This window comes from Condylura cristata, unplaced genomic scaffold (genome assembly GCF_000260355.1).
Source record: "Condylura cristata isolate star-nosed mole 26May11 unplaced genomic scaffold, ConCri1.0 scaffold00017, whole genome shotgun sequence".
NCBI lineage: Eukaryota > Metazoa > Chordata > Mammalia > Eulipotyphla > Talpidae > Condylura > Condylura cristata.
The window spans coordinates 2299695-2312626 of NW_004567118.1; the positions used below are offsets into that span (position 1 = coordinate 2299695).

A 12932-nucleotide genomic window follows, 5' to 3' on the forward strand; every position below is an offset into this window, starting at 1 on the left:
CCTGGCCAGGGATAGAGCTGGTGCTGAAGAGCTGCTGCTAGCTTCATAGTGCTGTACTTTAACCTATTGTACCACCAGGGAGAGCCTCTTTGTACCTTTTAACAATGGTCAGTGTTTTGACCTGGGAACACAGTGTATCTTTCCACTTGTGATTTTTAAACTCTTTTGACCATGTTTTATAATTTTTAATGTGTGAGATTTTTGCCTCCTTAGTTAAGTGTATTCTTATTTTATTCTTTTTGATGCTATTGTATATGGAATTATTTTCTTGATTCCTTTTCAGATTATTCATTGTTAATGTATGGAAACACAGCTAATCTTTGTGTCAACTAATTTCTGTATCCTACAACTTTGTTAAATCCATTTATTAGCTCTAAGAGGAGTGAGGCTTTCTTGTAGAATCTTTAAAATTTTCCACACACAGATCATGTCATCTCTGAACAGGGATCATTTTACTTCTTTCTTTCCAATTTGGATCCCTTTTATTTATTTTTCTTGCCTGATTGCTCTGACTAGGACTCCCAGCATGATGTTGAATAAAAGTGGTGAATGTGGACAGTCTTGTTCATGATCATAGAGAAGTTTTCACTTTTTCACCATTGAATATGATGTTAACTGTGGTTTTTCATATATGGCCTTTATTATGTTGAGGTAATTTCCTTCTATTCCTAGTTTGTTGAATGTCTAAGAATTCTTTCTTGACCTCGCACCACACACACACACACACACACACACACACACATACACACACACACACACACGGCATACCTTATTTACATTTCCATTTTAGCATCAAACCACAGTTGGCCTTGCATTCAGTTGTAGATGCATACGCTCGCCTTTCTCCCTAAAGTGAAGTGTGTGGAGAGCCAAAATATCTGATTCACTGTGCAGTCTCCCATTGCCAACAGAGACATTGCAAACAGGAGGAACTCATTCAGTGTATTTTCAGTAGTAGCCTTTGTTGCAGCCTGGCGTTCATTCACTCGTGCATTCATTCATTTTCTTGTCTCTCTGAGAGTGTCTCCACCTGGCCTGAGGGTGTGCACCATGTGTGAGGAGCTTCTGTAAATTGCAGCAGGACTTTTACATTCTCACCCACAAAAAAGTGTGCAGAAAGCCAGACTTCAATTATAAAACCAGTCAAGGTCAGGGTGTGTGCTAGGGTCAGAAAGACACATAAAACAGCCACATGCAGCATAGGCTGACTATGTGGGGTGATGGGGTCCTCCCAAGGGCCAGGCTGCAACGGGAAGCCTGAGAGTGCTGTGGCTGAGTAAGAAGACGTCTGTCTTGTGACGACCACGGCCAGGCAGTTAGGGGCTCCGAGAGGGCAGCTGGAAACTGCTGCGTTCTCAGCCGGAGGAAGGAGGAAGGAGCACCTTTTCCTCATTTGCAAAGAGGGCCCCTGGGGTTAGCATCAGCCTTGCCAAGCACCCCCCTGGCCTGCTTCCTCTCCTCCCAGGTGAGAGGTGAGCTCTGCCTATGGGAGTGGCCTTCACCTGCTTGGGCGGCTTAAGCACAACGTTTATTTCTCATACATCTGGGGTTAGAAGTTAAAGAGCACGCTGTCGACAGTTTGGTCTCTCCTGAGGCTTTTCCTGTCGGCCTTAGTGCCATGTCCTCGCGGGTCTTTCCTCTGTCACATCCTCATGTCTCTCCGGGTCCTAATTGTCTCTTCTTATGAAGTCACCAGCCAGATGGGCCTTCTCTTAACTTACTCATCTCTTGAAAATCCCTGTCTCCTAATACAGTTACATTCTGGAGTGCTGGGTGCTAGGGTTTCAGCATATGAATTTAAGGGAAGCACACTCATAAAAGGGTGATATAGGGACAGGATGAGGCGCTCCTGGGCGCAAAGGCTCCCATACGGAGCCCCTCTGGAGGAAGCCCCTCCCCGGTGTGGTATACAGGGCCTCGGCGTTTTCCTAGCCTGGTTCCCGTTGGTCACTAGGGATTGTCCACTCAGACAGGGCGTTGCTTCTGGCCACAAGAAGATCCCTGCACACTTTTCTTATACCCACGAGGAGAGAAAGAAAATGTGGAGACCATTTTAGAAATGAATCTCAAAAGGAGAAAGCTGTTTGTCAGGACGGAAAGGAGGTGGTAACCGATAAATGGAGCACCTCAGAGTTACCTGGGTCTCTAGCGCGACACTGAGTACCACGCTGGGTGATCCATACCCACACCAACCCCCTGCCAGGCCGCAGCGTACTGATGGAGGAGGTGGGGGGACGAGCCAAGGAGCAATGTTAGGTGTCCTCACTGACGAGGCAGACTTGGTTCAAACCCCACTGAGTCCTGATCTCCTCTGAGAAACCGGGATAACGAAATAGACTTTGTAGATCAGAGGTGAAAGGCCTCAGCCAGCGCCTGGTGCCTGGTGACTCTCGGCCCCTTTCCTCCGTACCTACAGATAAGCACCTTCTCTGTTCTGAGCCCTTGCTGATGCTAGCTGCCTTCTGGTCACCCCAATGCAAAGCCTTAATGACCTGAACTCAGAGAGAACCCTCAGCCACCTCTGTCAACTGGATTCAGGGTCACTGAGTGCAGGGTGTGTGCAGTTTTAGGGGTACACATGGGCTTTAGGCCCTTTCATCCTAATTTCAACCCCAGAGCCTCAGGCAACAACACGACAAAAAACCCTCAGGGTCCAGAGTGGCCAGTGTGGGAGGAGAGACAGGAACTCCACGCCCTGTTCCTCTGGGTACCCTCTGCCTCCTGGTAGGAGGTCCTTTCCTCTAACAGGCAGGACTCAGGACCCTGAGCAGCACCCCAGGCCTTGACCACTACCTGCACTCAGAGCATCAGCATATACCCTGCGCCTGGCCAGCCCAGGCGCTGCCCCGCTGCTGTCCAGAAGTTCACAGGAAGTCGATTTCCACCAAGGCTGCAGGATTCTGACCAGCTTTGAAGAAGTGAGGGGCCAAAGCAGGCCTTGAAAGGTCAAGCGCCAGGATGCCTGAGCTCCACCAGTGCCCTGCTGGCCAGGAGGTAGGGAGACCTGCTCTACTCACCTATGTCTCTGGCTTGAGTAAATCAGGGTGCCTGGGCTCAGGGAGGTGGAACTGATCCCAGAGTCAGAGCGGCCGTTTCTTTCTGAGGAGCAGACCCCCCAGCCAGCCTCTTTCCCCAACACCCTCTCTGCTCACTGAATTGGGCTTTTACCCAACCCAGCAAGCTGGCCTCTGGCCAGCATTCCTCCCCCAGCCCTGCCCTGCCTTTATAGTTCATGTTTTCCCCTATTTTCCTTGAACACCATGGTAGAGGAACTGTGTGAGCAGTGGGGCCTGGGGCCTGGGGCCTGAGCCCACACTTCCTTTGGTGACAGCTGAGGGCAACATCTGGAACTTATAAACACAAACACAGCCCAGCACTACCATGCCCCTCCAACCCATTTCAGAGGCCTGCTGTGGCTCCTGCCCCCCATTTCCACTGCTGTGCTCCCTCCTTCATGGTGCACATACCCCATCTCATAGCCCAGGCCACTATCCCTCTACTCCCCACCCTCACCGCCCCATCCTGCCTGGGCCCCTCAGCAAACACTACTCAAGCACACGGCATTCCAGGAGAATCTGCTTCTTTCTCAGAAAAGAAGACCCTGGATTCCAACCCTGAAATCTACACCCCATTGCTGGATTCCTCACAGAGAGGCTGGGAGTCCTGTCCCGGGATTTTTAGGCACCCATGGGACAGGGCCAGGGCCTAGACACTGGTGAAACAAAACAAAACAAAAGGCAGGCTAAGGCTAACCCCAGGAAGCGGGGAGGTCCCCCGGTTATAAGGACCCAAGTGGCCTTAGAATGGCTCCTTCTCAGTTTATCTAAAAGTGAAGGCTTTGGCTGCTCCCTCTGAGCTTGAAAGTGTGAGCACTAACAAGGATGACAAAAGCTGGCATTGTGATAGCCCAGGAAACCACAGATGCCATATTCAGGAGGTTTGCCAGGGTCTCACTCACTGTCATCAAGCGCCTCACACACACACACACACACACACACACACACACACACCGGCAATCTGGGGCGTTCCCAGAGACCTGGACGTAGACACTGCCCCAGGAATGGGCACAGCCCCACATGCCCCCCTCCCCCATGTCCCTTTCCCCTCCAGGAGTGGGCATGGTGGCTGTAGCCTCGCCTGGCCCTGGGGCAAGTCATTTAATCTCTGGGTATTAACTTCTGCTGTCCATAGGCCAGCATGTGTCTCACCTGAATCACAGAATAACTGCGAGGCTGTCCACCCAGGTACAGGAGTCTGGTTCCCCATCAAGGAGATCTGGCTTCTCGCTCAGCCCAGTCCTGTCACAAACTTGCTGTGTGTCTCCAAGCAAGTGTCTCACCAGCTCTGTAAAATGGAAAGATGACATTAGATTATTTCTAAATCCAGTTCCAACTCTACTGTTCTATGACTCTGTAGTATATATGAAAACCCCAAAGAATTTTATCTCTAGAGGTGAGAAATCCATTGCCAACTGCAAAGTGCTCCTTGAAGACAGTGTGAATTTCTATCTGGCCTTGGATAGAAATGTATGTAAAATAGCTGTGAGAGTTAGGGATGAGGGCTATAGGACTCCAAAAAACTTGCTCCCCAAGGTCTGTCTGAACCTCCTCGTAGCTCCGATAAAGCTGTCTGCTAGCTTTAGAAGGCCTGCCAAACGTGACAGCTATTTATGAAATAATTTACCTTGGAAAGCGCAAAAACTCATGGTGGAAAAAACCGCAATCACACATACATCCTGTTTGCATTTCTCTGGGCACTACGGGCTGTTCCATCAGGACCCTGTTTGCTCTGAAGGCCTTACCGAGGCTGGGGCAAGGTGGGGTGTTCCCTCCTTAACCACAGGGGCAGCCAGGGAAGGGGCCTCCCTCTGCAGTCTGAAAGTGAAACCCTCTGCCCCCGAAAGACAAGTGGGATCGGGAGGCTGCTGTGTGACGCTAACCCAGGGGTCCTGTGCCCCCACCTGGCGCTCTAGACTGAAGCAATAGTTGCCAGTAGTGGCCAGAGACACAGATCTAGAGATGTATTCTAGTAGTGGAGAAGGAAAATCCCTAAACGGCTTAAAAGGCCAGGCATTTAAGACATCCCTTTCATGTGGCTCGGAGGGCGAGGAGCAGCTTCCCTCCCCTCCACCATTCATCACCTCCAACATCACCTCCAGCAGAATCACAACTGCTGGTACCAGCAGTTAGACGCCCACACCTTCCCCAGCTCATTCTGCCTCCTCGGCAGTCTTCTGATCTCAGTGAATGTAGCTATTGTTGCTTTGTAAATGAGGAAACGGGAAGTTCAGAAAACCCAAGAGACTTGCCCAAGGTCACAGGACTCTTTCTTGGAGTCAGCTAAGGCCAGGTTCTCTGGGGATTCTCAGACACTTCTGCAAACACGGCTCCTCCCCTTGATGGGGATGGAGACGGTTGCATGTCAGAGAACTAGAGAAATCCCCTGGCAGTGTCCTGATCTTTGGGCTGACAACCTTGGGAGGTCTTGGGAGGAGCTCGAAACAAAGCACACAGCAAGACATCAGATCTGACTGATGGGAAGAACTAGACAAGAATATTTGAAACCAGAGGAGCCTCAAGTTCAAGGCCAAGAGTTCTCAACAGAATAGAGCAGGGAGAGAAGAGGGTGTGAGGACTTCCTATCAGCAAAGGACTCTGACACCAGCTTCTCAGGGAAAAGAAGACACAGCCCATGTCACATACGTCCGTGTGTTCTTCTGGGACCAAGCCATGCTGAGAGTGTTCACACGTGAGAGCACTGACTGACACCCCCTCCCCAGAAGGGGCATGAACGTGCTTACAGCTTTCCTTTGTCCTTTTTTTAATCTTGATGAAAATATTGCATTTTTATATGCCATGGAGGAGCAAAGAGAATCATAGCTCCCACTTTAGTTTTCAGAACCAGCTCCCGATTCTTGCGTCAGTTCTAACAGTGATGAAGCTCTTTCCCCTCTGGGCAGCTGATGCAGGGCCAGTATCCGCCCTGTAGGGGGATCACCCCAACATTCACACTGTGGCTCAGAGACACTCAGTGCCCAGCCCAGGCTCCTCTGTCCTGTCTCCTCTTCTTTCCCATCCATCAGGAGGCCACAGTGCCTAAGTCAGGAGAGGAGAGGTGGATAGAAGGGGTTTGGGCTTGGTTGACCATGGCCAGCTGCCACATGACCAGTCCACAGCTCCAGGTGGGTCCTCTCCCTAACTCCTCTCCTCTCTCTAAAAAGAATTATGTGCAGGACTTGGGGGAGGGGAGGGGATCCCAAGGAGGACGGATTCCACAGGGCCCCCCTGCATACCTAAGCAGCCTAGGGGAAGGAGAGAGGGGGTGTGGGCATCAGCCCAGGCCCCAGCGCCCTGAGAGCAAGGACAAGCAGCGCTGTGAAGATCAGCTCCACGATCTGGGCTCCAGTCTCGGTCCCAGGGCCTAACAGCTGTCCGGCTATCTGGCCAAAGTCTCCTGCCCCTCTGAGGCCACTTGCTCCTTTTAGAAGCAGGTTACAAATATTGAGCAAGTACCACCTATGTGCCAGGTACAGTAGCAAGTGTGAAAAAGCAGTTACATGCCTGAAGAGTTATTAATCAAACCATCACACACAGCCACATCTCAATGCTGAAGGGGATAATAACCCCACTCCTGGGAGGTGGGGGGGGGGGGTGCAGACTGAGGCAGAAACTGCATCTAAGCAGCAGAAACCCACAATGCCTGCTGTGTTATCCCACTCTCAGAAGGCATCTCATGGAGGTAAAGGGTTGAAAGAATAGGCTGTATTTGTCTGCACTCTAAGTTCTAAGCGCTTCCCACTGGAAACCCATACTTACGCTCTGAGAGCAGAGGGCTTTATTTCCCCCAAATTCTTGATGGGAGACTGAAGACCAGAGAGGGTAAATGACCCCCTCCAAGGTTCCAGCCAGGAGACCCAGGCTTCAGAAGCCCACGCAAGGCCCTGAGTTTTGCACCCCCTCGGCTGGCTGTTGACGGAAAGGCTGGGAAACCTTGAGCCCGGGACTGAAGGGGGTGGGAAATGGGCCTTTTCCTGGCGCATTCTCAGCAGCGGCGGGGATGTGCTCCGGGAAGGCGGCCCCTCCCTCCTGGCCCTCCACTGCCAAGGTCATAGGACGCGAGGGAGGGGGCGGGGCAAGACGCGTCCTCTCCCTCAGCCCACGCGGGGCTTCCCAAGGCCGGAGAACTCGCCCTCTCCTTTGCTCCCCGGCCTCACCCCACTTCCCGCACCCAGCAGATGTGCAACCTGGACTTGGACCCCGGAGCCCTGGCTGCTGAGCCGCGACCCCCAGCGCTCGAGCTTTATAAGGAGCTCCCGGGGGTGGGCGCCGGGGGAGCGGCTTCGCCTCCACCTTCTCAGGTTCCGCAGGTGGCCAGCGGCGGCCAAATCGCTTTGCCACGCGCCGGCCCGCGCCCGGAGCCGCCCCCGGGGCTTCTCCTTGGGTCCCCCGCCGCTGCAAGGGCGGCTGGCGGGCGTGGCGCAGGGGAAGGGGTGAGCAGAAGACGTGAACCCTGGGGACTGAGTGCAAAGCAAGAGGGCGGACACGCGGGACGGCGGCGGGCTGCAGTTCCCTGCTGGGATGCTGGGCGCCAAGGAGCTTGCGCACCGCAGCCCGCTCCGCAGGGGGCTGCTTCCTGGCCCGACCCCACCTGCCTAGAGCTGTCCCCCACCCCGCCCACGCCTCGGTGAGCTGTGAGGATGGCGCGTCTCCCAGCCATGCTCGCAGCCGGGTGGGGCGCGAGCTCAGAGCCCGGGCACGTGGGGCGCAGTTTTCTCTGCAGCACCTGATGTGAAGAGCAGAAGTGGCGGCCCCAGCCTAAGGTGCTGTCTAGTGGGCCGGCCGGGCGCCTCTCCAGCCGCTGCGCCCCTCGAGGGAGGGCAGCCGCCCTACCCGATGAGCGTGCAAGCCCCTTCTGCGCGTGTTCCATGTGAACTCTGACTCGGACTGTCTGCGTTTGACTCCTGCGTGGGGGGATGAACTGTATGAACCTGACAGCTCGCTTACCTTCTCTGTGCTTAGCTTCCTGGTCTATAAAATGGGGTTAATACTAGAACTCACCTGGCTGAGTTATTGGGCAGATTATGTGCCTAATAAATACAAAGACAGGTGCGAAGTCCCTGCGGCCCTGTTAATGGCCTTGGTGGTGCAGGGGGTTCAAAGATGGATTTTCCAGATTCGGCCCCTCTGTATGGAGGGGGGGGGGGGAAAGAAGCACTTTTTTTACACAGGCTCCAACTCCCCCTGGACAGCTTGCTAAAAGGCAGGTTCTGATTCCAATCCTGGGGAGGGGAGACCCCAAGATTCGCATTTCTAACAGTTCTCTGGTGATGCCCCATCTCCAGAAAGAGAGTTTAGAGGACCTTGTCCCATACGCTTGCGGTCTCTAATGTCAGGCTGGAGAGCAGGCGGGGTGAGGAAAGCATTAAACCCCCACAGACAGCTTCTGGTACTCGGGAATAAAAAAATGGGGGGAGGGAGCCTTCCTGATTCTCAGGAGGTTTAAGACCCAGAAGGATTGATAAAGGGACAGTGTGGGTTCTTCCTCAGCAGCCTTTAAAGATAAAAGAGACCCGAAAGACCACCCCACTGCTTGAGGACAAAAGAAAGACTCCTGTTCAGTCTTCACTTGGGGCCCTCTCTCCCCAGACAACCAGGAGAACCGAGGGAAGCCGGAGGGCGGCGGCAAGGCCCGCAAGGAGAGGACAGCTTTCACCAAGGAGCAGCTGCGGGAGTTGGAGGCTGAATTCGCCCACCACAACTACCTGACCCGGCTCCGGAGATACGAGATCGCGGTCAACCTGGACCTCTCCGAGCGCCAGGTGCCCCGCCTCCTCCCCACCACTCCACCTTCCTCTGCTCTCACCCTTTCACCCCCCTGTGCTCCCCACCTTCCCCTTTTTCTTCTCCCTCAGCCTGCTGGTGGCTCCTCACTGCTCTGTCCAGAGAATCACCTGCAGAGATTTTACTAACACCCAGCTAAACTCCACCCTTCCGGGCTACTTTCACCTGGGATGGAGTCCTGGCTTCCCTTCCTAGGTGTGGCCAAACCTGGGATGGGTTATTCCCAAACTTGGGTGGATCTCTGAGTCAGGTAGGTACTTGTTGAAAACACAGAGTCCAAAATAACGAGTGATCAAAAACAAAGATAAACTCATGCCATTTGCGGCAACATGGATGGGGCTGGGACCTAACGCTCATTGAACTAAGTCAGACGGGAAAGATAAATACCAGATGGTGTCACTAGCGTGTGCAATACAAAGAACCTAGGCTAAGAGGTAGATCAAAAACAAGCTTAAAAACTAACTCTTGAAAGTTGACTACAAATGAAGCCCCCAGAGGACCCTTTCTGGTGGCACAGGGGGTTAAGTCGCAGCATTATGAAGCTCTCTGCAGCCGCTGCAGCACGAGTTCGATCCCCAGCCAGGGAGCCGACCCACGTGGCACAGCAGACCTCTCCTGTCTCCCTGCTGCTCCCCTCAGCAGTGTATTTCAGTAGATCTACCTGTTCTGCTCCCCACTCTGTCTCTGGTGAATTCTCCTACCCCCCAGCCTCTGGCCTGTATTCCAGTTCTTGTGTGCATGAATGGATTTTAAAAATAATAATAATAAAGAGCCCCAGAGAGGAGAGGGAAGGATAAGAACAAAGAGGGAAGGAAGCACAATGGCTACTGTGGGTGGTGGGTGACTGAGGTAGCAGTGCCCGACGGGTGTAGGGGTATCCAAAGATTGCCTTCATTAAAAATAAACTTTAAAAATAAAACAAAAGAACAACACAAAAAAACTACAGGCGCCATCTGAGGAAGTGTGACCCTAAGCCTCTGAATCACTATCAGTATTGGAAACCTATGTTACCTCAATAATATACATGATAAGATTTTTAAATAGAATGCCGATGCCCGAGTCCAGAGAGTGATTTTGCAGCAATCATGGTAAGACTAGGAATCTGCATTTCTAGTAAGTTCTCCAAGGGATTCAAATATGCAGCTGCTCCCTGGACACACTGAACTACTTCCTAGCCCTTTGTTCTGGGCCCTTCCTCCCAGCATTCCACCCACACCCATGCCGCCTTCAGCTGATAAGGCACCCGGACCTGCTGGGTTTATCATCAGGAGACTTCAATTCAAATCCTGCCTGGATCACTTCTAGCCCTATGACCTCTGGGACCTGACTCATAACCTCTCTGGGTCTCTATCTGAAACCTCTGGGAGTCTGTCTGGATCGATGTGGGGTAGGGGCTGGGAGAATATTACCAACCTGCAGGTAATACTGAAGCTCAAGTGAGAAAATGTACAGACCAGAGCTATGTTGAAAGTACCGTATCAATGTGGCTATTGAGCCTGGCCCTAAGCCCTTGGGGTTCAAGAGCTAGAAGGAGGGGGTGTGGGCACAGGAGGGGCAGAGTGTGTGAAGGGGTGGTGCCAATACTTGAGTGACTTAGAACCCCTTCCCAGGCTTGATCCAGAGACACCGGACTGACCTTTCTCACCGACTGGCGTGTCCTTAGTTTGATCTCCTGCATTGAATGAAAAGGGAGCAAGCAGAATTTGGAGTTGGGGTCCCTAGAGCTGCACCCTAGCTAATTTTTGCATCAAAACAGAGATGTGGTTGCACCTGCCTTGAAGTGAGAGGGCTCTTTTGCTTCCTCCTCAGGTCAAAGTGTGGTTCCAGAACCGGAGGATGAAGTGGAAGCGCGTGAAGGGGGGTCAGCCCATCTCCCCCCGTGGGCCAGACCCCGAGGACGGGGACTCTGCAGCCTCTCCCAGTTCAGAGTGAGACTCTCCAGAGAGAAAAAGAGACTGAGGACTTCCTTCCTTCCCTACCTAACTCCCCCACCTTACCTCCCTCCCCTGCCCCCTTCCCTGGGCAGCCGCTTCCACGCCCCACAGTGACTTGGATCTGAAGTTGCCCACAGCTCCTGGGAGTGTGAAGAGTTCCAGAAAGTTCTGTCCACCATTGCTCTATCTCAGCAGCCCCTTGCCTGGGCCTTTGCTTCCCACAACCTTTGTGGGCCACAAAGCAGCCTGACCCCTTGGGAATCAGGGGAGCAACTCCACAGATGCTGCTTCTCGGGGCTCTCTTGGCTGCCACCCACACTTCCTCCTACAGCGCCAGGCCCTTCAGACCTGGACATCACTGTGCTGCTGGGAGAGGAGCCGTGGGCCAGCTGCTGAACCGGGAATCACATGCTCCAAAGAAAGACTAGTGCTCACACACACACAGCTTCCTTCGTGGGCTCTGGCTGAGGCTTTGGTTGCCTCAAGCCCCAGGAAAATCAGTGTGAGGAGGGTTGAGGACCAAAACTCCACAAATCAGTCCCTGCCTCTAAAAGTGTTGGCCCTTAAGTGGGCAAATTTATGAGCACCAGCTGAAAGAAGACAGTAGCCAACAGCCTAGAGTAGGGCGCTGTGATCCCTCCGCGGCCCGGCACACCAGCTTGGCTGGCGGTGGGGAGACTGAGCCAGGACAGCACCTGTCCTGCCAGCTGAGTCCAGGGGTACAGCTGTGGGCCAGGCCCCAGAGCAAAGGAGCAGCTATTCCTTTTAAATCCACATTTTATGGCTTGAAAACCTGTCCAGATGTTCACATCAGGGAGTCAAGAGCCCCCAGTGGTGGCCCCCCATGTTCTGAAGATAGAGAGGTCACGTAGTGTTGCTGGGTGAGGACTGAGACACGTGGGAACCAGAAGTGGACGTTCTTGCAGCTATTCTGTCCTGTACTCCGACCACCGGTGGGGACGAGAATACAGCCCCTCTGGCTCCATGGATGCCTGTGAGCCCCTCTCATGTGTTCCCCGAATGCTGTGTTCAGGGGAGGAAGAAGCTGTTGAGTTTGTGTGGTCTGCCCAGACCCAGGTGACGCCCTAGTCACCTGGCTAGTCAGGTGAGGGGGAGAGGGCGGAAGCCTGGGAAAGAGAACCCTGCCGCCTCCATGCTCTGTCCCCCAATACCAGCTGGTATTGCAGAGGGAGGTCAGCAAGAGTTTGGAGCTCTTGTATATAGATTTAATCATTTCTGTGTAAAAAGAACCCCGCGTCCCCATCCCAGAAGGACAAATGCTGTGGGAAATGATCGCCAAGTGAGATGGCTGGTGAGAGCATGTGTCATTTTTTTCTAAAGCATACTTCATATATTTTCTTAAGATCACATCAAGTTCACTGTGCAAGTTCAATTCCCTTAGGAAAGAAAGCTCTTGGAGAAATTAAGTCAATTAAAAAGCAAAGTTCCCAGGCCCTTCAGAGCTAAGAACCACAGTCCTGTGTTATCTTCTGTTGCACCTGTGATAATTGGCTGGACAACATCTAGAAGCAACAAAATGAGGGAAGAATTCATCTAGACCAAAGTATCCCCCTTGAGGCTCTTCAAAACATGGAGGTACAAATGTAATCAATGCAGGGAAAATGTCTTTTCTCCTTTGCAACTGTATTGTTTTCATTTCCTGTCATAAAATGTTAGCTTTCCATTTTCCTAACCTACGACTTATAGGAGAGTCACAGTTCTGTAAACAAGGATGAGCGCTGTGTGATAAAGGAAACTCACCCATAAACTAACCATCCCTAATCTTTAAATTCAATGTCTGGAGGGTTTTGTTCTTCAAAATGAAACAACATGCCAATAGTAATAAAAATGACAGAAGAAAACATGTCCCCAATTCTATGTCTTTTTAATTCAGCAAGACCTGTCTTACCAAGATGTCAGCCTTGGACAGAATATCTAGGGAGGGGAGGGAGCAGAAGTGGCCAGGCCAGGGGCTGACACTGAGGCCGTCGGGGCTGCTGTGGGCAGCGACCAGAAAGGGCAGGTAGAGTGAGGCAGACTCACCAAAGTGAGCCCCAAGGGAAAGGGACTCACTGAGGTGGAACCTCAAAGCCAAGTAAAACAGACACGCTCAGACACCCAAGTCTGGCCTCTAAATCACCCCCCCACCCCCCACCCC

At 52.6% G+C, this 12932-nt stretch overlaps 1 protein-coding gene across 1 annotated transcript in view; it reads left to right on the forward strand.

Moving 5' to 3' along the window:
* Nucleotides 1-10893, forward strand: part of MEOX1 (mesenchyme homeobox 1) — a 17206-nt gene extending 6313 nt beyond the window's left edge. Inside the window, exons 2-3 of the mRNA XM_004684113.2 lie at nucleotides 8646-8818; nucleotides 10650-10893. Of these exons, the coding sequence (XP_004684170.1) occupies nucleotides 8646-8818; nucleotides 10650-10772 (296 nt within the window). The 3' untranslated portion in view covers nucleotides 10773-10893. The remainder of the gene's footprint in view (nucleotides 1-8645; nucleotides 8819-10649) is intronic.
* The last annotated feature ends 2039 nt before the right edge of the window (nucleotides 10894-12932 follow it).